Here is a 21,833-nt window from a genome sequence, read left to right as displayed (position 1 = left end):
CTCCTGATATTACTCATTGTACGGTTCAGGATCTATTTTTTTGTGTAACATTTATAATGACAATATATTTATTTGGTTTAAAGGAGATAGTTCCTCCAAAAAGGTGTGGGTGTGTGTAGTTTTTCCCTTCTTTGGGAGGTGGAGCACCCCCGAACATTTACCTTTAGTTGACCCAAATGGCAGCAGCAGTCTTGAGAATGAAGTTGGCATTAAAAGCACAATGTGAGACAGAGCTTCTTGTTTGTTCACTATTCTACGTGGTAGTTTTTCTTGTGAATAACAACTCCCATTGTGTTTCATCTGTTAGGCTAAGACTGTGAAACCTCCATTATCTTGAGCAGGCTCTAGTTGCCAAATCAATGTGCCGATAAAGAGCTAATATAAATCACACATCCTATTGTTCAAATAGCCCACTACTGTCAGAATACAGCAGCTGTACAGCAGTTACTTTACTCACTCCAGAGGTATCGAAGGGATCCCGGATTACAGGAGGTCACATTGATACAGTAACTGTTCTTGGATTCAGGGGGACACTTCAAAAAACTCGCTCGCTTAAACGTCATCAATAATTCTAATAATGGACTAAAACACATGAAAAGAAACCTATAAAAACAAAGAAATGTAATCAATATTCCAGTAAGAAGAAAGGAAACACTTGTTTTAATACAAAGTTTAAACTTTTTTATGAAAGCATTTAGTTTATTATTATAATACCTGGTTTTTACGTTGCTGTAACAAACTCATCTAGACTACAAAGACGCTGCAAAGAGGATTGTGCAACATGGAAAAGCCCAGAAGTGTTATCATCTTCAGAGGAAAAGAGTGTGAACGCGCAGCCTGATAACAGCTGTACTTAAAGAGGAACGCCCCATTGGTTCAGTTCAAACCATCTGTTTCATCATAACAATCAGGTGGTTTGAGGATTGAAACTAGACTTTTTGCAAGTGTGATCTTTTTAGTCTTTTCCTTTTTAAATGCAGACTTCAGACTCCTGGTTGGTTGTCAGTGTTGTCACAGTGGACTGAGGATGAATCCCTTACACACTGTTCCATTTCATTTAAAGCACGTAATGGAAAATAATCTAGGACAAAATAGGACATTTATTATTTAAAAAAGAATGAAATAATAACTTTGGTTGGACAAGAAACCAAAAGTAAGATTTTATGAAATGTTGGGTACCACGAGTTCTCTTTAAAATAAGAATTGCCAAGTAGTCAAAACTAACTGAAAATTAAGGTTAAAAATATATATATATGAGTATACATGTGACATGAAACAAGAATGAATCATATATATATATTCTGCAAAAGGGAAGACCTAAAAAAAACTGCAGACAGAATGTTTTTTTTAATGAGCCCATAAAACTACTTTTTAGCATTTGCATTTCCTTTTTTCACAATTTCCAATTATGAAATTACAAAGAAAACAACACAATCACCAAATTTGCCAGTTTGTGAGACCTGAACAGCTTGATTCGAGGTGATGAAGAGTATAGATATCGCTTCATAAACAGGTAAAAAAACCATGGCTTATGGATTTGTTTGGATAAAGTAAAAGCGATAATACAAACACTACTGAAGCACAACAGTTCAAGTCTTACCTGTAGTCTGGAAATCTTGTCTCTCGCCACGTATGCTGTCCCAAGTTTTTAAAGGCCAGAAAAGCTCTAATCAGCTTCATCTCACCCTCCCACAAAGAAACAGGCAGCGCTCAGCATTACGTCATGTGACAGAACAGGGCTGTTAGGCTTCTGGTTGGGTTGGATGACGAGACTATAACACCATAATCATAATCATATCCAGTATCAGAAACAAATCCCTGTGCAATAATCTGGTACTTCTATATTATACATATATATATATACTTTCAACCTACCTCATGTACATAAAGTATCCTTTGATCATTTTTCCATGTTTATTAACATCCTTGCATTATTGCACTTTTATCTCCATTTCATTGTGTTTTATGTTCGTATATACTTTGTATATATATTTTACATGTGTACATAGTAGTTCAATGTTGATGCTTACCTGTTCCACTTTGTTGTCCTTGTTTTTGTTCATTTCTGTGTATATCCCTGTATGTACTGTATATGCACACATTACCAATAAAGATGATCTAATATGCTAATTAATTTCCCTTGTATTTGGGTACTGTTCAGGCTAATGTAATAATAATAATTACATCACATAATTATTATTAATAAAGTGTAATATATATTGTAATTGTACAGTTCAGGTTTTCTTTTATGTGTTTAAAGAAGATTGCACCTCCAAATATTTGTTTTTCCCCTTGTTTTTGGGGGTGGAGCCTCACAAAGCATCTACCCTTAGGGCACTCCCCTACCCTGAGGACGCTCACTTACCCTGAGGACACTCACTTACCGTTAGGACATTGAATGTGCTGTAATTACATTGAATGTGTTGTAATTCACTATCCTGTTCTACACATGACATCATTGCACTTCTGTCCATCCTGGGAGAGGGATCCCTCCTCTGTTGCTCTCCCACAGGTTTCTTCCTCTTTCCTCCCCGTTAAAGGGTTTTTTTGGGGAGTTTTTCCTGTTCTGATGTGAGGGTCTCGGGACAAGAGGATGTCACACGTGTACATATTGTAAAGCCCTGAGGCAAATTTGTAATTTTGGGCTATACAAAAATAAATTGAATTGACACTCATTTACCCTTAGGACACTCACTTACCCTTAAGACACTCACTTACTCTGAGGACACTCACTTACCCTTAGGACACTCACTTACCCTGAGGACACTCACTTACCCTTAGGACACTCACTTACTCTGAGGACACTCACTTACTCTGAGGACACTCACTTACTCTGAGGACACTCACTTACTCTGAGGACACTCACTTACTCTGAGGACACTCACTTACCCTTAGGACACTCACTTACTCTGAGGACACTCACTTACCCTGAGGACACTCACTTACCCTTAGGACACTCACTTACTCTGAGGACACTCACTTACTCTGAGGACACTCACTTACTCTGAGGACACTCACTTACCCTTAGGACACTCACTTACCCTTAGGACACTCATTTACCCCGAGGACACTCACTTACCCCGAGGACACTCACTTACCCCGAGGACACTCACTCACCCCGAGGACACTCACTCACCCCGAGGACACTCACTCACCCCGAGGACACTCACTCACCCCGAGGACACTCACTCACCCCGAGGACACTCACTCACCCCGAGGACACTCACTTACCCCGAGGACACTCATTTACCCTTAGGACACTCACTCACCCCGAGGACACTCACTTACCCCGAGGACACTCACTTACCCTGAGGACACTCACTTACCCCGAGGACACTCACCCTGAGGACACTCACTTACCCTGAGGACGCTCACATGGCAGCAGTGGCCCTGGATGGTTTAGGGGACAATGAACAACACTTTGGGACATACGGTGTCAACCAGAATCCTGTTTGCTGGACCCATCCTGTGTTTGATATTTAATACCAAGTTACCAGCTCTGACCATTACATAATTAGATGTGTGCATTTAATTTGTGTGTCCACCACGAAGAAGGGTCCTTATTGACTTACCATTGCCATTGAATTTCATTCTGAGGAACACACAAAAAAAAGGAACAATTTGTGCTCATGAACACGAAAGCAATAGATTGCATTTTGGGAGTATTTCATAAGCTGCCCTAATACACCACACATCATGACTCAGTGAGTGTTTAGCAGGCAGGGAGAGCTGTTATCACCTTCACAGGGAAAGTGTGAAAATGTAGTGTGGTAACAGCTGGATGTGTATTCCATTCACTTTATCTCTAATCAATCCAAACACACACTCATGGAGCGGAGGCCTTCAACTTGTGACCTATTTGTGTCAGACCGACTCCATTTTAATTCTTTAATCTCAAGCAATCTTAATATGTAAAATGCCCGACAAAATATTTGACTATGTTAAGAATAGCCCGTTGTTTAAATACATACAGTATATGTGTTTTTAAATCCCTACACCTATAAATAACTCAAAGTAAATCACTAAAAGTCCAGAATTGACGTTCTTCTGGTTTTATTGCTCAATGCTTTCATAGACCTCAAATCTGTACTGGATCCCGTTCTCCTCCTGGAGCTCTTGTGGTATTCCTGGAAACCTGTGGGGAAAAGACAGCATTTCTGGATGTTTCATCTTGTACACACAGTGTTAAAGGTTTAACGCGGTCTCTGTGCATCATTTCAAATGAAGAAGTTTTTCATTTTAGCAGCCAACAAGCTGTCAGTGACCCTCACTGAGACGCCCCTCAAGGGATGCTACTGAACAAATAGAACATCTGCTTTTACTACCGTGATTTTAAACGTGTTTGGAATCACTGTTGATAAGCTGCTGTGCAAATAAGTTTTTCTTAGAATGTCTAGCGATTCAACTTCAAGAGACAATTCAAGTTTATTAAAAGTTGGGTATTCATTTCCCGACGTTATTCAAACTTATTGAGATGAAAAAACAAAGGCGAACAAAAGAGATGACGACCCAGACCGTCATTCTGTGTCTGCTGTAAACATGGACTGCAGTTTACAGACCGACGTCCTGCTTGAACTTTGACCCAACAACTAAAAACTACTTTTCTTGCACAATGAGGGATTATTTGCAATATTTCAGGTGTTCTCACTTTCAGATTGATCTCCAAATAAAGTGGTTTATGATCCGGATAAACTGTCTCATCGTCTAACTGCTCGACAATTGTAAGAAATTTGAGCATAGAACTGTGTTTAGTAGCTATAATAAAAGTGTTCAATAATTAAGAATTCATAATTAGTCATAAACATAAGGGTTTTGGAAATGCATAATTAAGATAAGCATAAAGTGTTGTAGGATTAGTAGCTAGAAGTAGAATTTGAGACATGAAGCTTTTGCTAAAGTTGCAGAAGTTTAACATTTATACTGAAGGATTATCATAGAGGGATTAAACCATAACTGACAGTCATTGAATGTGTTCGTAAACTCAGGGACAGAAAGGCAGACAGGCGAACACACTCCTGGAGTTAGCCAATAGGAATTGGGATAAACGGAAGAGGAGGAGTTTCGAGCGGATGTGGGTGGTTTCATTTCAAGTCTTTTTCTCTCTCGCGTGATGGCTCTCAGAGGACGGACGGGTTTTATACCTGAGGAGCTGAGTTGAGTTTTTTGCAAACGGGGTTTTATTGATTTAATATTTCATGAAATAGTGTACTTCACTGTAAATACTGTACTTGCATCAGTGGGATTAAATTCCTTTTAATTGTAAACCAGTCTTGGTAGATTTATTGTTGCAGCGTGTCGACTGCACAAAGCAGCCGGACACGTGATCTGGCCTCCTCGCTGTGGAACAGACTCAAACTTCCACACTTTCTTGACCCATCTGATGTCAACTTGCTCCAAGATCTCAGCGATTACCTTAGTAAGTACAAGATTATCATAACTGAAAGCAATGACTAATAATACTCAAATTGTACAAAGTCTGAATTATCCATTAAAATGTGCTGAACACGTGTGCTGATCTTACTCTGGCAGTAGACGATATTTGTCTGGAAGGATTTCGGGGAGGAATGTGTCACACTCAAACTGCTTCAGGATTTGCGTGACGAACAGTCTCCTGGTCCCCGGGCTCTCCATCATCTCCTGGGTAGCCCAAAGCAACCAGAACATAAATACAGAGAGAAGAGACAGACAGACAGACAGCTGTCTGTAGGCAGTGTGTGTATCCTGGAGTGGTTCACCATGACCATCTTAATGGCTGCAACCAGTCGGACTTCCCATTGTTCATTAGTAATCAGATACTTAAGCCTACATGCTGTTTGAAAATGATCGCTTTCTGTGGCAGTTTTCCACCAAGACTACAAATCTATGACAAAAGTCTAAGACGATTAAACAATTAAAGAATGTGTGAGACATTAGTAAAATTCCCCAACATTGTCTTTTTTTTTTTTACAGATTTTAGAGCTTGTGAGCAGTGGATAGTCCATGCGGTACCTTGTAGAGAGAGCTGCCCCCTATAACCCAGACCTGGTCAGCCTGTTCTGCCAGCTCCGTGTTGACCAGCCTGAGAGCCGAGTTAAAGTCCGGTGCCAGGTGGTGTGCTCCTGCAGGGGGCGTTCTGGAGGAGGAATATATTAAGTCACTGCAGTGAACAACAGTCGAGACAAGGTAACATCTGCGTCAAGGTTGCTGAGCAATGTAGTTCACCCAAATTACTTCAAAACATATTTCATTCATCACCCCGACCATCCATGCAGATCATTCTGTCCCACAGTCCGTCTCTCTTGATGCAAACCTAATTAATGGTAAGGATTGTTGTCTTCCATTTTGACTTCTACAAGCTAAATGTATCAGACTAACAATATACAAATATGCTGTACCAAAAATTTATTGCAGGTTAAAACTGTAATAATTCCACAAGATTCATCTCTAAACTCAGCACTAAAAGCTAAGAAATGTGATAGAATCTGAATTGTAGGTCGCTTTGGATAAAAGCATCTGCTAAATGACTGTAATGTAAATGCGCCGCGCCATCGCAAATTCGCATCACTCCAGTCTCATCGCGTCTGTGCAGAGACTCGCGCAAATAATTGGCGTTTGTTGTGACACATACTTGAGCTCCCTGCTGAGGACGATGTTGATCCTGTTGTTCAGAGGTCTGTTCTTCTCCGGGATGGAAAACCATGTTTTTCTCCCCATGATCACCACATTCTGCTTGTCTGCAGGACAGAACGTTTTGAATTGAATCATTGTTAGTTAATACCTCTCTCGTGCCGGTGAAGCCGTAGATCCGTCTCAGTTCTCTTACAGGCTGCATTAGTGATGGAGTTTAAAAACAATTCGACTGAATCTACTAATATTGGTTTGCTGTTTGTCGTTCATTGGGTAGCTATTTGGTTTTCAATTTTGATATTCAGATATTGGTTTTCTTTTCTTCTTTTTAATTAAACTCCTTGGGATACAAAAGCTCATAAAACACAGCAAACCTTTTGAAAAATGGTTCTAATTCAATAACAGCTAAAAACAAAAACAATAGCAGCACACTAGGACAGAATCCTTCAGAAGGAATGCCTTTAATCTAACCTAGACATGTCGCAGCACTGTGCCGTCTGTCTCAGGCGAGAATGGAGCAATGAGTCCTTCTGAGACTTGAATTTAAGACGAGTCCAGCCAGAGCCCACGCCGCCATTGTGCTGCTTTAATGACACGACTACGTGCTGCACACTAACCCAAAGGTCCAGTGCTCCTCCGGTCATGGTCGGTCTTACAGGTCGAGCCCCCACCCCCTCCTGGCCAAAGCTCAGACTATTCACTGTTGATTACGAATGAAGCTGTATTTCTTATCTGTATATTACATTTATTTATGAATAATATTTGTGTGTGCATCAGAAATATATTTATGAATAGATGCGTTTACATTACTTTTACTATGTTTGAAAAATGTTTTTGTGGAGAGTAATTTACATATAAAATATATTTATGAATCCTTTGAATTGTTTACAGCAATGGCGGATCATGGAGAATAGTTGTGAATCGTGCAAATACACGCAGTGCCATAGAGCTGCAGAGTCAAACGTGAGGCACTGTTAAAAAGGTGACATTTAAAGACCGAGACTGTATTATCAGCACATCTGGACATCATTGACATGTGTGTTAAAACATGTCAGCAGATGAACTCCTACTAGATTAGATGATTTGGGGAACATTCACAGACAACAGATGGATTCTGGTTAGCAACACTAAGTGTAACCACAAGCAGCTGTTCTCTCAATGCTATTTCAAAAGGCTTCTTAAAGGGATATTTGTCTTACTGGGTCGGGAGAGTTCAATCTTAGTTAAACATTACAGATTAGGGCATGTGATTCATGGTGGATGGAGGTGGGAACATTATGGTATGAGATACTTGTACTTGTGCTTCACGTGTTCCGTCTTTATGACTTTAATGTTTCTCTCCTGTTTTACAAAGCTTATGTATCTAAATGTATCTTTTGTTTTCTCTCAGGGCAACACTTGGCATGTTAGTGTTACCTCTGGTGTACAGCTGTAACATCTGTTTGCTATGTGTTGTTTTAAGCTGATTGCAGCACTATTGCCCAATCAAAGTCTCCTCTTTGGGGACAGAAGTACATCTTATCTTATTCAGCACGGGTTAACTTACAGAGCTGGTATAATAATGTTAATGTTACACAACAATAGGAAAGGGAGCTGTTTGAGTCATACCTTGCTATTGATATGGATTTAGAATGCATAAACAAAAAACGTAACATATGGGGTGAGACCTAACATTTAGTGAGATTGAAAACACAAGGCAAGTTTAAAATAGTCCATCAATTAATAAAAGTAATCTTGTTAGTAGTGACCTAATGTAAGGCAAGGCAAGTTTATTTGTATAGCACATTTCAACAACAAGGTAATTCAAAGTGCTTCACATAAAACCATTAAAAGCATCAAAACATAAGGCAAAAGAAAAGGAGATTTAAAAAACAATTAAAGAAACAGTGTAAGAAATAAAATTCAGTAGTAAAAGGTAAAGGAGATTTAAAACATACATTGAAACAATAATTGATGTCTCCCTGAGACATTACGCTGCACGCAATTAACCATACACTGCCGCAATTCTGCAATTACTCGCACACAAACCACGTCTGGAAAAGATCTCTGCCGATCTGCGTTTTATAGTGTACGCCTTGCACGAACTCGGTCCCGGAGGAAATGGCGACATATTGTGCAGTCCTTTTAAAACCATTAAAAGCATCAAAACATAAGACAAAAGAAAAGGAGATTTAACAGCAATTAAGAACAGTGTAAGAAATAAAATACAGTAGTAAAATGCAGAAATGCAGGAAATTGATTAATATATGAATTGAATGTGGTTCAATTAAAGGCAGCAGCAAACAGAAAAGTCTTCAATCTTGATTTAAATGAGCTGAGGGTCTCAGCAGACCTGCAGCTTTCTGGGACATTGTTCCAGATATGTGGAGCAGAAAAACTGAACGCTGCTTCTCCATGTTTAGTTCTGACTCTGGGAACAGAAAGTAGACCGGTCCCAGACGACCTGAGGGGTCGGGATGGTTCATAAGGTAGTAGCAGATCAGAGATGTATTTTGGCCCTAAACCATTCAGTGCTTTGTAAACCAACAGCAGGATTTTAAAGTAAATTCTTTGTTGGACAGGAAGCCAGTGCAAAGACCTCAGAACTGGAGTGATGTGGTCCACCCTCCTGGTCTTAGTGAGGACTCGAGCTGCAGCGTTCTGAATCAGCTGCAGCTTTCTGACGGACTTTTTACAGAGACCTGTAAACACACCGTTACAGTAGTCCAGTCTGCTGAAGATAAATGCGTGGACAAGTTTTTCCAAATCCTGTTGAGACATAAGTCCTCTAATCCTTGATATATTCTTCAGGTGATAGTAGGCTGATTTTGTAATTGTCTTGATATGGCTGTTCAGGTTGAGGTCTGAATCCATAACTACACCTAGATTTCTGGCTTGGTTTGTGGGTTTTAACATCAGTGACTGAAGCTGAGCGGTGATTTTCAATTGTTCGTCCTTGGTACCGAAAACAATTACTTCTGTTTTATCTTTGTTTAATTGAAGAAAATTCTGGCACATCCAGTTGTTGATTTGTTCAATGCAGTTACCCAGCCCTTGTATGGGATTATAGTCCCCTGTTGACATAGTTATGTAGATTTGTGTGTCGTCTGCATAATTATGATAACACACTTTGTTGCTTTCCATAATCTGAGCTAGTGGAAGCATGTAGATGTTGAACAGAAGAGGCCCCAGTATTGAACCCAGTATTGAACCCCAGTATGTAGGCGGAGTTTCAGTGATGCTGAGAGGACCACGGTGACATTAGAAACATAACACGGTGAGCAATCATACGAAATGGTTATTGTTCTGCCATATTATATATAAAGGATCATATTAAACATTTCATATTCACTAAAATATAAAATGTATTGAGTGACTGTAGGAGCTATATATTTGAAGTTTCAGTATTCAATATTTCAGTAGTATTGTTTGATTATTCTAGATGTTTGCTTATTGAGGTTAGATTGTTTGTTTGATATATTGAGATAGATTTTTCTCTTTAATAGTCTAATAGGATTATTTTGTGTTGTTTAAGTAAACTTAGTTTCTGGGTTAGTTTGTTTTGCTTATCTATTGGGTAACACTGTGTAACACTGGGTAACACTGGGTAACACTGAGTAACACTGTGTAACACTGAGTAACACTGGGTAACACTGGGTAACACTGGGTAACACTGGGTAACACTGTGTAACACTGAGTAACACTGGGTAACACTGAGTAACACTGAGTAACACTGGGTAACACTGTGTAACAGTGAGTAACACTGAGTAACACTGGGTAACACTGAGTAACACTGGGTAACACTGTGTAACACTGAGTAACACTGAGTAACACTGGGTAACACTGTGTAACAGTGAGTAACACTGAGTAACACTGGGTAACACTGAGTAACACTGGGTAACACTGGGTAACACTGGGTAACACTGAGTAACACTGAGTAACACTGTGTAACACTGGGTAACACTGGGTAACACTGAGTAACACTGAGTAACACTGTGTAACACTGGGTAACAGTGAGTAACACTGAGTAACACTGGGTAACACTGAGTAACACTGAGTAACACTGGGTAACACTGAGTAACACTGGGTAACAGTGAGTAACACTGAGTAACACTGGGTAACACTGAGTAACACTGGGTAACACTGAGTAACACTGAGTAACACTGTGTAACACTGGGTAACACTGGGTAACACTGAGTAACACTGAGTAACACTGAGTAACACTGGGTAACACTGGGTAACACTGAGTAACACTGTGTAACACTGAGTAACACTGGGTAACACTGGGTAACACTGAGTAACACTGAGTAACACTGGGTAACACTGAGTAACACTGAGTAACACTGAGTAACACTGAGTAACACTGGGTAACACTGGGTAACACTGAGTAACACTGAGTAACACTGTGTAACAGTGAGTAACACTGAGTAACACTGAGTAACACTGGGTAACACTGAGTAACACTGAGTAACACTGTGTAACAGTGAGTAACACTGGGTAACACTGAGTAACACTGTGTAACACTGGGTAACACTGTGTAACAGTGAGTAACACTGGGTAACACTGGGTAACACTGGGTAACACTGAGTAACACTGAGTAACACTGAGTAACACTGTGTAACACTGAGTAACACTGGGTAACACTGGGTAACACTGAGTAACACTGAGTAACACTGTGTAACACTGAGTAACACTGGGTAACACTGGGTAACACTGAGTAACACTGAGTAACACTGTGTAACAGTGAGTAACACTGGGTAACACTGAGTAACACTGTGTAACACTGGGTAACACTGGGTAACACTGGGTAACACTGGGTAACACTGAGTAACACTGAGTAACACTGAGTAACACTGGGTAACACTGGGTAACACTGTGTAACAGTGAGTAACACTGGGTAACACTGAGTAACACTGGGTAACACTGAGTAACACTGAGTAACACTGGGTAACACTGTGTAACAGTGAGTAACACTGGGTAACACTGAGTAACACTGGGTAACACTGAGTAACACTGGGTAACACTGTGATCAGTTATAGGAGGAGGTTTAGGACCAGCATGCACTGGGGTGGGCCTATGGTTTTTTACCAGCGCAGGAGTTTTCTTTGTTCTTTTTGTTTATTTTGACTAACTTATCGATTGACAAGTTAGTCAATGATTGTCGACTTCTGTCCTTTCAGGTCATAAAGATGATAATCGTCATAAAGATGATAATAGTCATAAAGTGTGACTTTTGGTGGCGCAAGTGGGAATTTTGCTCGCAAAGTGATGTAAAAGCGCTCGTCAAAGTCAAACACGCGTGCGGCTGTTTGATTTGCGTGCATAGATCTCATTTGCGCTCTCGGATTTTGAGTGATTTGCCTCCATCGTAGTGATGCTTATAGAAATGCAGCATCTGAACAAGGATCCTCTTCTTTGGATGACACGGCTGCTTGTTTAGTTTGGTTTATGTTCTTTGAATAAATGTATATTACTTTCACCACTCGTCTCCCTTGTGTTGCAGCCTTTGAGCCGGGTTGACCAAGAACCCATTCACTTCGAGATAAAGGAAGCTGTGTGCGAGATGACCTGGTGTTTAAATGAACTGCTGATATGTGTGTGCAGATGTGTCATAGGACACATCTGCCTTTCAGGACCCACTAACCAGGAAATAAACATGTTGATCGCCTCGCCTCTCTGTCACATTCTCTTGTCGGTATCTTTTGAAAGTTTACAAAAAATGTATTGCACGATTGTGAGGCTGTGCAAGTACAAGAGAGAATGAAGTATGCGGGAGGTGTCTGTACCTGTTGAAAACACTGGCATCAATACATTCTTTATGAAATGCTCTGTAGAGAAGGCAGGTACAAGTCATAGAGGTGGAGTTACATCAAGTAACTACTAATATCATGTAAACTAACCCCAGAGCTGAAGTTACCTTTCACTGATGAAGTCGCTGTCATCCTTCGGAAATGTTTGAATTCGTTACTATAAGAGAAGAACATATCATTCAATTATTTACAATGTTAATACACGTGCAGGTCGTTGTTGTTGTCACCACGCGAGCCTTAATGTCTCGTGCTCTTCATTGTGATCGAGCTCAACTGAACAGCGCAGTGAAGCTTTCGTTTCAAGAGGTTCATATTTCTGCATGAATAGAAAGCACCGTCCATCAACATGACTTACTTGAGTCGAATAGGATGCCAGGGCAGGCTTCCATTACCCCCGATACCCAGGTCAGGGCACACCGCCACGATACCGTTAAGGATGCGGGACATGGTAGCCGTGACCACGGAACCGTCGCTTCCTGGCGGCAATCGACTGTGCTGTCTTCTTCTTCTTCGTCGGTTGGCTAACAGCTTTAGAGTGCATTACCGCCACTCACTCACCTGGAGTGTGGACTGAGATCGACCCTCTCTCAAATCCGACAAGAAAGAAAACTACATTTCAACAACCTGAAGGAAACACAGAAAGTGGGATCTTCAATCCTTCAGATGTCTGTTTTGGTGCATTTAGAAGCTCTATTCGAGTCAAAACAATGGAATTGTGCTTAAAACTTGAAAAGTGTATTCACGTGTTTCCAGTTTTCAGAATTGTGTGTGCATAGTTCAATATCTTGTCTGCATACAATAGAAAAGTGTTGTACAGCATTTTTTCCAGGAATGTTGCCACATATTTCCAGTCTGTAATACTGCAAATATATGAATATTGCAATAGTTTCATTCGTGGCCCGTAGGCTCAATCACCATCGTGTTATCTCCTTCAGTGAGTCACTTAACAGACATTAAAATGAACCTCTGAAATCACTTTAAAGCATTTTAACAAGTAGAAAAAATATGTTTTATTGTAAATGCCATGTCACAAACAGAACTGCAGTACAAAAGTGTGTATAAACAATGCCCACAGATCATGTCTGACATACAGTGGTGTGCTATTTGACAGCTGGAAGTGCAGCGGCTCAGATGCATTTCTCAGAGCAGACGGAGGCGTTGGCCTAACTTCAGCAAGAAGCTGCTGAACCTTCAAACGATATGGACAAACCCAAAATAGTCCAATATTGTACGCATATCTTCAACAACTTTGAAATATGGTCCATTGCCTGTGTGCATCATAACCATTCTATCAGAGGTGGACACCACCGATAGGACGGACACGATGAGTCATTGAGGGCACATGACCACTGAGTTGATTCCATTCTCTGTCCAACCGTTAGCCTCTCAGGTTCAGGAGTTGCTCTGATTGTGAATACAGCAGGGGCAGCAGTGCAGCGAGTCATGGATGAAGAGATCACACTCCAAACAGAACACACAGTGACATGATGGACAGGTGAAGATCTACAGAGAGGGAAAGAGCAGAGACAGATGGATGGACAGCCTGAAGTTACAATGAATAAACTCATTCAAGTATACCATTTGTACACTTAATATGAAGAGGAATATGAAGATGTTGTTGAACCAACTAGCATTTTATGACTGCAGATTCAAAGAAGGTATTTTTACAACTATGTTTTACAAGCTGAAAAAGACTTAGTGATGACTAAACTGAACTTCTAAACATGTGGAAAACATTGTTCTATCATCTGAATGGCCTCTACAGATCCAGATGCACAGTCAGCTCCTGTACTTACACTCGTGTCTTTCAGCTCCCCTTGACAAGCTTGACAGCACCTGAAACCAAATGACAACACGTTGAGCTCCACAGCAGCACCGTGTCTGTGAATAGCTGTTTGAATGCATGAGAGCCACCTGTCTGCGTGGAGCTCCTGAGCAGGACGCTCTGTAAAGGCTTGGAGGGGGAACAGGTGATGGAAGGATCTGGCGAGATGGGGCGCTGACACCAGAGTCAAACCTTCGAGACAACACACCGGGCAGAGCTACAGTATTTCTATTGGCTTTAACACACAGTACTTTTTAAGCAGCAAAAAGGACTACAGTACTTTTTTGATGACTCAAAGTCTCCTCTAATCGTACAGTGACACAGACGGAATCCTCCCATGACACATACCACAGACTTTGCACTCCACCGGGAGCTCTGTGTACTTGGCGTGGCATTGCGGGCAGAAGTATCCTCCTAGAGACAGAACGGCACCACTGCTGCTGTCCAGATGACTGGAAGACACACAACAAGCACACTTCACCTGAGTGGTGGCTGCCAACAGTCCTGGCCGAAAGGTTCAAGTAGCACTGCTTTTGACTTACGACATGCTGAATGAAGGCTTGGCATCCTGGTCAGTCAGAGAGGCAATGGTGTGCTGAGGGAAACCTGAACGGACAAGTGGGTACGAGACACATATTCAAATGAATTGTTTCAAATCCTAAGAAATTCAGTAATGCCCGAAAACAGCTCGGCGTGATCGTTTTAACAAACCTTACTCAGACAGGAGAACATGGTACATTTGTTCGGGACTACTTTCAGCACCGCAGTGATCCACATTTTGGGCTTCAGTGGATATCAGTGAAGCAGGATGCAGACGTGCGACTGAGTCTACTCCAGTGTACGGTGATGGGAACGATGGGATTTGTTGACAGTAATAATATGTTGCCAGCCTTCCGCTCAAGAACAACCAGGCGTTTCACCGTGTTACCAGTGAGATTGTACGTTTGGATCCCTACGTATTCAAATGAATTGGTAAATGCGTCACCTTGCCCTCACAGTGATATCTTTACGCCTACAAAGGTCATGTGGAGAAAGATGTGAACAGCCTCTGAACACTGACCCATGCGTATTAAAGAGCATTCAGACGAGGAGCTGGCCGGAGGGGGTTTGACGTGCAGCATCAGCAGCTCTTTGAAGTGACTCTCATCCAGGATCACATGGTACGAGCCGCCCGTTTCCCTGGTCAATACCGTGCACACCCTGACCTCTGCTGACAGGCCGATTATAGAGACCCTCACCTTCAGAGACTTCAGGGTCTGCCAGAGAGGAACACGGTCATACATCACAGTATTTGATTCGGTTTTTCTTAGAGCATGAGAGACACTAGAAACGTCAGGAGAGAGATTCACATTTTCATGAAGTTGAAATGTAACGAGTAAGCTTAGCAGCAGAACTGCATATCAACAGAGGCCTAAGGAAGGGCGTCTTCACCTTAATCAGCTCAGAGATGTTTGCTGGGTCACATGTGGTGAGGCTGCTGAGGATGATCAGGATCTCCCGACTCGTATGTCCGGGCATGTGCCTTCATACAGAGACCAAGGAACAAGCATTCAGTCATGTTACAGAAATGACAACTAACAATAAGAACCATTCAAAAATAATAAATAATGCTGAGAGGACTGCAACACTGCAGAGCATACTTGAGGGTCTGTATGGCCAGGCTGAGAGAGTTGTAGAGGGACGGCTCGCCTACACACACGGTGCCCACCGCCTTCTTCAGAGCAGCAATGTGTTTCTTTGGATTTCCTTGCGGTGAACAAAATACATGACAGGACATCAAACCGGCACCCGGTGCCGGCGGCATTGGGTGTCCGGGCCCGGCCACTGAGGTCACCTGTGCCCGCCTTGGATGAAGTTTCCGTCCCCAGAGACGGACTGGTTCAATGTAATGAATGTTAAACTCCACACACACAGTGTTGCCAACGTGCCCCAGGAAATAGCCGAGTTCCATTTCCTAATCCGCAGCCGGGTGAGCTCTATTGCTCCTGACCGGCTGAAGATACTAACTGTCAATGACTTAACATATGTTGCTTCCAGATAGATCAGTGAAGTCTCGGCTGTTGCACAGGATATGGAGTACCGCCTTTGTGCGACGCACGATGAGCCCACTGATTTCTGTCTCCCTGCACGTGGTCACTCACAGACTGGAGGCTGTAGTTGACACAAGTGAAAGGTTTGAATAGATGACAAACGCGACACGAGCACTGATCACGGAGGATCGTAGCTGTTTAGACGGAGCCGTGGTCGCTGCCGACACATGGTTTATCTAAGCCATCATCAGCTTGAAAGTGACATTTTTCTCTGTTGCAATAAAGACAAAAATGAGAAATCCTCACATTAATAACACGCCCCAAGCAACAACATGCCCGTTCCTCATTTCACTATCCTCCTTTAGGTGTCGGTGGAGTCTAGTATTAGCAGGTTATGTGATCCTTACCTGCCAGGTCAGTCAGCTTCTCGGCTCTTTTATTCTTCGTGGTGATAATGCCCAGCTGTAGACACACAACACATGTAGTCCTTTGCAGATATTGGATGATTGTATAACAACGATTGTTTCTGATTGGGGACTAAACATACCTGACTGATGGGGTTTTGGTCAAAATACTCCACGACAAAGGTTTCTATCAGCTGAGGAGGAGAGCAAAAAGGAGATGGTGCTCAGCAGCTGATCATCCTGTCTGGCTGCTGGTGTACAGGGCGAGTGCTCTGCTACACAATATACCTTCAGAGAGGAGGTGAGGCGGTTTGGTTTCAAGTCCTGGTCTTCCATACTTCTTGAACAGTCAACCACCACATGGAGGTGTCGCATCTAGAGAACAACATCCTTTAACACCTTGAGGTTTTTGGTAATGATACAGATAAAACAAATGTCTGTGCTTTCCACCTTTTGTCTGACGATATGATCCCAAATGAATCAAAACAGTTACAACAATGTTGACCACAAGTGTAAGTGGCTATTCTGGCCTTTACAGACATATGAAGATGATGCGGTGTAGTATTTTGCCCTCATGTTGACATGAGATCTCAGCAGCCCTGGGCTTTAAGATAACACAGATAGTGACGCACGAGGTTCTGTAGGGAGGAGGCACAACTCACTCACCATTCCCAGCCTCACTTGTCCATGGCTCTCGATTACCCTACGAGGTAAACACAGCAGCAGGTAAGTTTGATGGAACTTTTGGGGAATCAACTGATTTCTTCTTTGGACTGAGCAGTACACAGTACTGGGGTGTACAAATCAATATACAGCAGCCAGAGGAAAAGGTTCCAGAGACAATCTAGTCGTAAATCGATTGATCAAAGAAGGAAGAGCACGAGAAGAACAATGCATTTCAAGAGTGTGAGCAGAAGAAAATAGGTCTCATTTACATCCTAAAAGCGAGGTCTTAACAATAACAACTAATTATCAAATCAATCATTTTCATGTTTCTTTGCACTTGTCAGACAACAGGCACATCACACACACCTTTTCCGTTTCGACTGGAACAGGATCTCTTCTACTGTGGCTTTCAGTGAGCCAGATTCGTCCTCCTTCAGCACCTCCCTGTAGGAAAACACACGTGTTCCACAATGTTGCACCGTAGAGTCATGGACAATCCTGTTCACATTGTATATAAATGACCTGGAAGCTCTATTCATCCTTTGTTTTCAAATATCTTTCCCAATAGTACTCCTTTATTTTAGCTCCTTTCAGGTACTGGTGTTAGTATTACTTCTTATACACTTATACTTTTACTCTTGTTTTTAAATCGTAGGTTGTTGTAATTTACATTTTCTATTTCAGTTGGCTTTTTTAACTATATTTATCACACTCTTCTATATTAGCATCAGTGTTACTTCAACATGTAACAGTATTATTATTATATTGTTTATAACATACTCTAATGTATTTCTTCTTCTGTTGTAATCTTTGATCAATCTCTGCCACAAGAGTTCATTTTATTTCTCTCTTTGTGTTCAACAGTTATATTTATCTCATTCACTCTGGTCATTTATTCAGCGCCTCTTGACAAAGCTGTGTCTAATTCAATTAGTCTCATCTGGGTTCAGTAAAGCCCGAATAAATCCAGGCTTCACTGAACCCAGATGAGACTAATTAGTCTTCACTCGATACAGCATGAGAAACCCTCAGTACAAGACCTGGGCTCAAATAAAAAGTCCCACGTTATAAAGACCTGTTATTGCTTAAATCACAGGAGAGTATTAGAAGGCATCATTATAACCTCTGTGAGGAGGTAGGGTGAGCCATCACTTACCACTCGAAGGGAACAACACTGTCTAGTTTCTATTTACCAGGCAACCATTTTATTCATCATCGCTTAAAAGGTATTAGAAATATGCCGTACTAAACGTGTTGATTGTTCAAAGACTGCATTGCCTTTGGAGAATGTATGAATACTGAAGTGAGAAAAACGGCATTCTCCTATTGTGCCCCTCATAGGTGGAATACATTCAGGACTCCCTTAAGTTAGACAACCCTGGAACCGTTTCTATTGATTGATAGTGAACGCTCCTGTTTTAGTCAATGTGTCTGCTTTGTTCTTGTTTTGCTGTTTGTGTAAAAAACAACACACATTTCGAGTTGAAACATTCATTCGTTGAACGGTCTTACCATGTCCTCTCATAGCCCCCTTCCCAGCGCTTGGCTCTCTCTGGTTCTTCATCCATTATGTCTGCCAACCACATATTGAAGTGAAGTTAGAGCCACAAAACTGAGAAAATGCAGCTTCACATCAATACACAAGTCTTCTGCGCAGGGCGTCAAACGTCATTAATAGCCCTTATCATGCTGTTGAGCCATCTGACTCTGATATTAATAGAATCTACAGCTAAATTGGTTCATGAAATATTTATATGAGGAATACTAGCATTCTATATCAGAAGACACCAATGATTCCTAAAAGGCTGTGTTTTAAACGTAATGATAGGAAATGAAGACTAAAGAATCCCATTATTCAGTTGCAAGTATATTTAATGGCATTTGGGCGGACCGAGTGTCAAAGCCGGAAACATTATCGGAGATTCTAGCGTTACCATAAACTGTCAATAACGGCCCGTGCACGAAGTATAATTCATTTGCCATTCTTAAAATGTCAGTTTTGGGGTATGACCTCATCTCATTGGTCTACTTGTGTTCATGTAAATGTCTGTTGCTCAGTGTGTTCGTTGTTCGATAGCCGATGCTGCCTGGACGCTTTAGCTGTTGTCGCATTAAATGAACACGTGCAATGAAACTCAGTGCACCAAAACATCAGCTTGTTCCAGTTATCCAACTTTAATCATGAAAATTGAGTAAAGGAAGTGGAGAGTTGGAAACAGAGACAGCTCACCTTCAAAGTAAAAGTTGCGCATTTTCAAACGTGTTTGCAATTTAAGTAGAGCTAAATTAAATAAATAAACTAATAGCCTGAATAATTAACAGAATATATAACTGTGACAGTCATATTTCTGCCACTTAAATAAACTGCACAACACTGAACTATTTGTATGTAATGATTCATTATATTATCAATGCATGTATTGAAATAAAGGCTTCTGAAACTGTATGTGTGAATGTCTCAGACTGTAGTGTTGAGACTTGTGATGAGTCCGACTGCAGAAAGAGTTGATTGAACCTGAACTTTGACTTTATTGCTCTGCTGTCATGAAGATGAAGCCACTAAGTTATTCAATGCAAAATCCTTCAGGTTGATTTACTGTTTACAGTTTTAACCATTCTACATAAAATAAAATAAAATAAATGAATAATAGAAATCCTTTTGCAGGATGATCCTCTGGGCTGTGTACAGAATGCTTCATCATCATCATGACCTTCCAGCATTCTCTCATCACCAGTGCCAACACACACTTTAAGAGCGTTTTCAATATGGCAGTCTGCAACAGGGTGCACATGTTTCTGTTTACAACACGAGCCTGTATTACAATACTTACTAACAACAGTGATAACATACTGTATAACACTTCATTGCTGCCCGCTGGCATCATGGAAACATGAATTGCAGGCCAGCCAATCAGCTCCTTCCCATCTTGAAACTTTATTTCTGAATCTTTTGTCATCTATTATAAAGTAGTAGGCTACTAATCCTTAGTATTGCAGCTTGCTTGTTAAATGGCATTCGATTAATTCTGTATTTTTTCTGACAGGATCTGAATATGAAAAGGCGAGTTTGTTGAGGAGCAGTTCACTGTTCATTAAAAGTTGTTTAATGAAACCCAGAAGCTGTTAATCAACGATAGTGTATTGACCATTTTAAATGACAAAATAGCATGAAACTTGTTGTGCTTTGACAAACTTTGACAAATACAAATACTGAGGTCATAGAACCAGCAGATCTCGTTGTTCTCTCATAAAGTTAATGCACGAACTCATTTAGCTTTCATGTGTGCAGTGTCTCTGTGGAGCCTGCACTGAACCAGTGCACGTGTTCATTCAATGCGACAATAACACAGCTAGAGCTTTAACCGCGTTTAGGCAGCATCGGCTGTGGAACAACGAACTCACACTCAGCAGAACACATTTGCACAAGTAGACCAATGCGATGAGGCAATACCCCTAAACTGATCCATTACACAACGTGAACAATGGAACATTAATTATACTTCGTGCACGGACCACTAACGTTATAGTAAGCCGAATTGTTTGCTGACCTTACAGATGATCAATGGCATTATATTACATGTCGTTAATTGTACCGAATGTATAAGGAGACGCTAAGTTATAATTAGAATAGCGTTAGACACAACAGCTAACACTAGCTGGCTGAGCAGAAATATTTGCTAACATCACATTTAATCACGAGCATCATGCACATCGTGTAATTTCAAACATTGCAGTAAGATAAAGCAATTGCATGGCCGCAAGTACCCTTCACAGCAAGCTAGCTAACAATTCTGTTCACGAGCGTAACGTGAGGTTGTTTATGGAACGTTAACTCAAGCTGCTAATGTGAACCAAGTTAGTGTATCATCTAGTTGTTATTTATTGTTGTGTGTGATACGAATTCATATCGCACTCATGAACATATAAAGACAACTAACGTTAATAACAAACAATCAGTTGTACCTACAGTACCGTTTGAGTGCAACGCCAGACGGATATTTCTTCCGGAGAGAAACACGCTTTCCGGAACAAATGCGCTGTCCGTGTTCTTCTTCTCTGGTTTTATTGGCGGTTGGCAAACACGCTTAGAGAAACCTTACCGCCAGCTACTGGACTGGAGTGTGCAGCAGCAGGTTTTGCAGGGAAAAGTTATTACTGTTGTTAATTAGAAGCGAAGCAAAGCTGCTGCTGGGCGCTGAGCTCTCCTCCCTGTTGCTGCTGGAGGCTCCGCTGAAGCCTGCGGGGAATGAGTTACTGTTGCACATACATCTCATTTCGAGCAGAATCCGACATAGAAATACAGGAAACCATCATTAAGAAAAGCTCTATAGAAATAGCGAGTCTTCTCACTGATGGTCTGATGGTAAATCTATTGTTCTGAAGCACTTTCTTGAAGAACATAATGTAAACTGTTTTCTTTCACAAAAGCCACATTTGGGCTATTCTCAGCCTGAAACGTCACCCTAAAATATGAAAATTCAGCTTTGGGCAGTAAATTGGTAAAAACATCAGG

The 21,833-nt window shown here is 41.2% G+C and overlaps 2 protein-coding genes across 3 annotated transcripts; both read right to left on the bottom strand.

Moving 5' to 3' along the window:
* Positions 1 to 4,036: 4,036 nt before the first annotated feature.
* Positions 4,037 to 12,880, bottom strand: dhfr (dihydrofolate reductase). The gene is made up of 6 exons (XM_079269945.1): positions 12,751 to 12,880; positions 12,503 to 12,552; positions 6,608 to 6,713; positions 5,989 to 6,112; positions 5,522 to 5,637; positions 4,037 to 4,135 (listed from the first exon to the last, which is right to left on the bottom strand). Exons 1-6 carry the CDS (start codon positions 12,840 to 12,842, stop codon positions 4,054 to 4,056), a joined length of 570 nt encoding a protein of 189 aa, XP_079126071.1. The 5' UTR covers positions 12,843 to 12,880; the 3' UTR covers positions 4,037 to 4,053.
* Positions 12,881 to 13,423: 543 nt separating this feature from the next.
* Positions 13,424 to 21,316, bottom strand: gtf2h2 (general transcription factor IIH, polypeptide 2). Of its 2 annotated transcripts, none has more exons than XM_079269914.1 (15): positions 21,293 to 21,316; positions 18,833 to 18,893; positions 17,687 to 17,764; positions 17,321 to 17,357; positions 16,943 to 17,029; positions 16,798 to 16,848; positions 16,658 to 16,712; positions 15,861 to 15,966; positions 15,652 to 15,742; positions 15,281 to 15,476; positions 14,763 to 14,826; positions 14,569 to 14,672; positions 14,310 to 14,412; positions 14,192 to 14,231; positions 13,424 to 13,898 (listed from the first exon to the last, which is right to left on the bottom strand). In XM_079269914.1, the coding sequence occupies exons 2-15, from the start codon at positions 18,886 to 18,888 to the stop codon at positions 13,788 to 13,790; spliced, it is 1,179 nt and encodes a 392-aa protein (XP_079126040.1). In that variant the 5' UTR covers positions 18,889 to 18,893; positions 21,293 to 21,316; the 3' UTR covers positions 13,424 to 13,787. The 2 variants fall into 2 exon arrangements, with proteins under 2 accessions (XP_079126040.1, XP_079126041.1); XM_079269915.1 differs by having other exon boundaries at positions 21,288 to 21,314.
* Positions 21,317 to 21,833: the final 517 nt, after the last annotated feature.

Source organism: Melanostigma gelatinosum, assembly GCF_949748355.1.
Source record: "Melanostigma gelatinosum genome assembly, chromosome: 6".
Lineage (NCBI taxonomy): Eukaryota > Metazoa > Chordata > Actinopteri > Perciformes > Zoarcidae > Melanostigma > Melanostigma gelatinosum.
This window is presented reverse-complemented; position numbering and strand designations above follow the sequence as displayed.

Bases quoted from the DNA above. Each gene is read 5' to 3' on its own strand.
- dhfr (XM_079269945.1), bottom strand. From the start codon at position 12,842: ATGTCCCGCATCCTTAACGGTATCGTGGCGGTGTGCCCTGACCTGGGT. The intron at 12,553-12,750 runs GTAAGTCATGTT...CTTCTCTTATAG, and splicing joins TGGCATCCTATTCGACTCAA to TAACGAATTCAAACATTTCC. The intron at 4,136-5,521 runs GTAAGATCAGCA...TTTTCCCCACAG, and splicing joins AAATATCGTCTACTGCCAGA to GTTTCCAGGAATACCACAAG.
- gtf2h2 (XM_079269914.1), bottom strand. From the start codon at position 18,888: ATGGATGAAGAACCAGAGAGAGCCAAGCGCTGGGAAGGGGGCTATGAG. The intron at 14,827-15,280 runs GTCAGTGTTCAG...TTGTCCGTTCAG, and splicing joins ATGCTCTTTAATACGCATGG to GTTTCCCTCAGCACACCATT. The intron at 14,232-14,309 runs GTGGCTCTCATG...ATTTGGTTTCAG, and splicing joins CAGGAGCTCCACGCAGACAG to GTGCTGTCAAGCTTGTCAAG.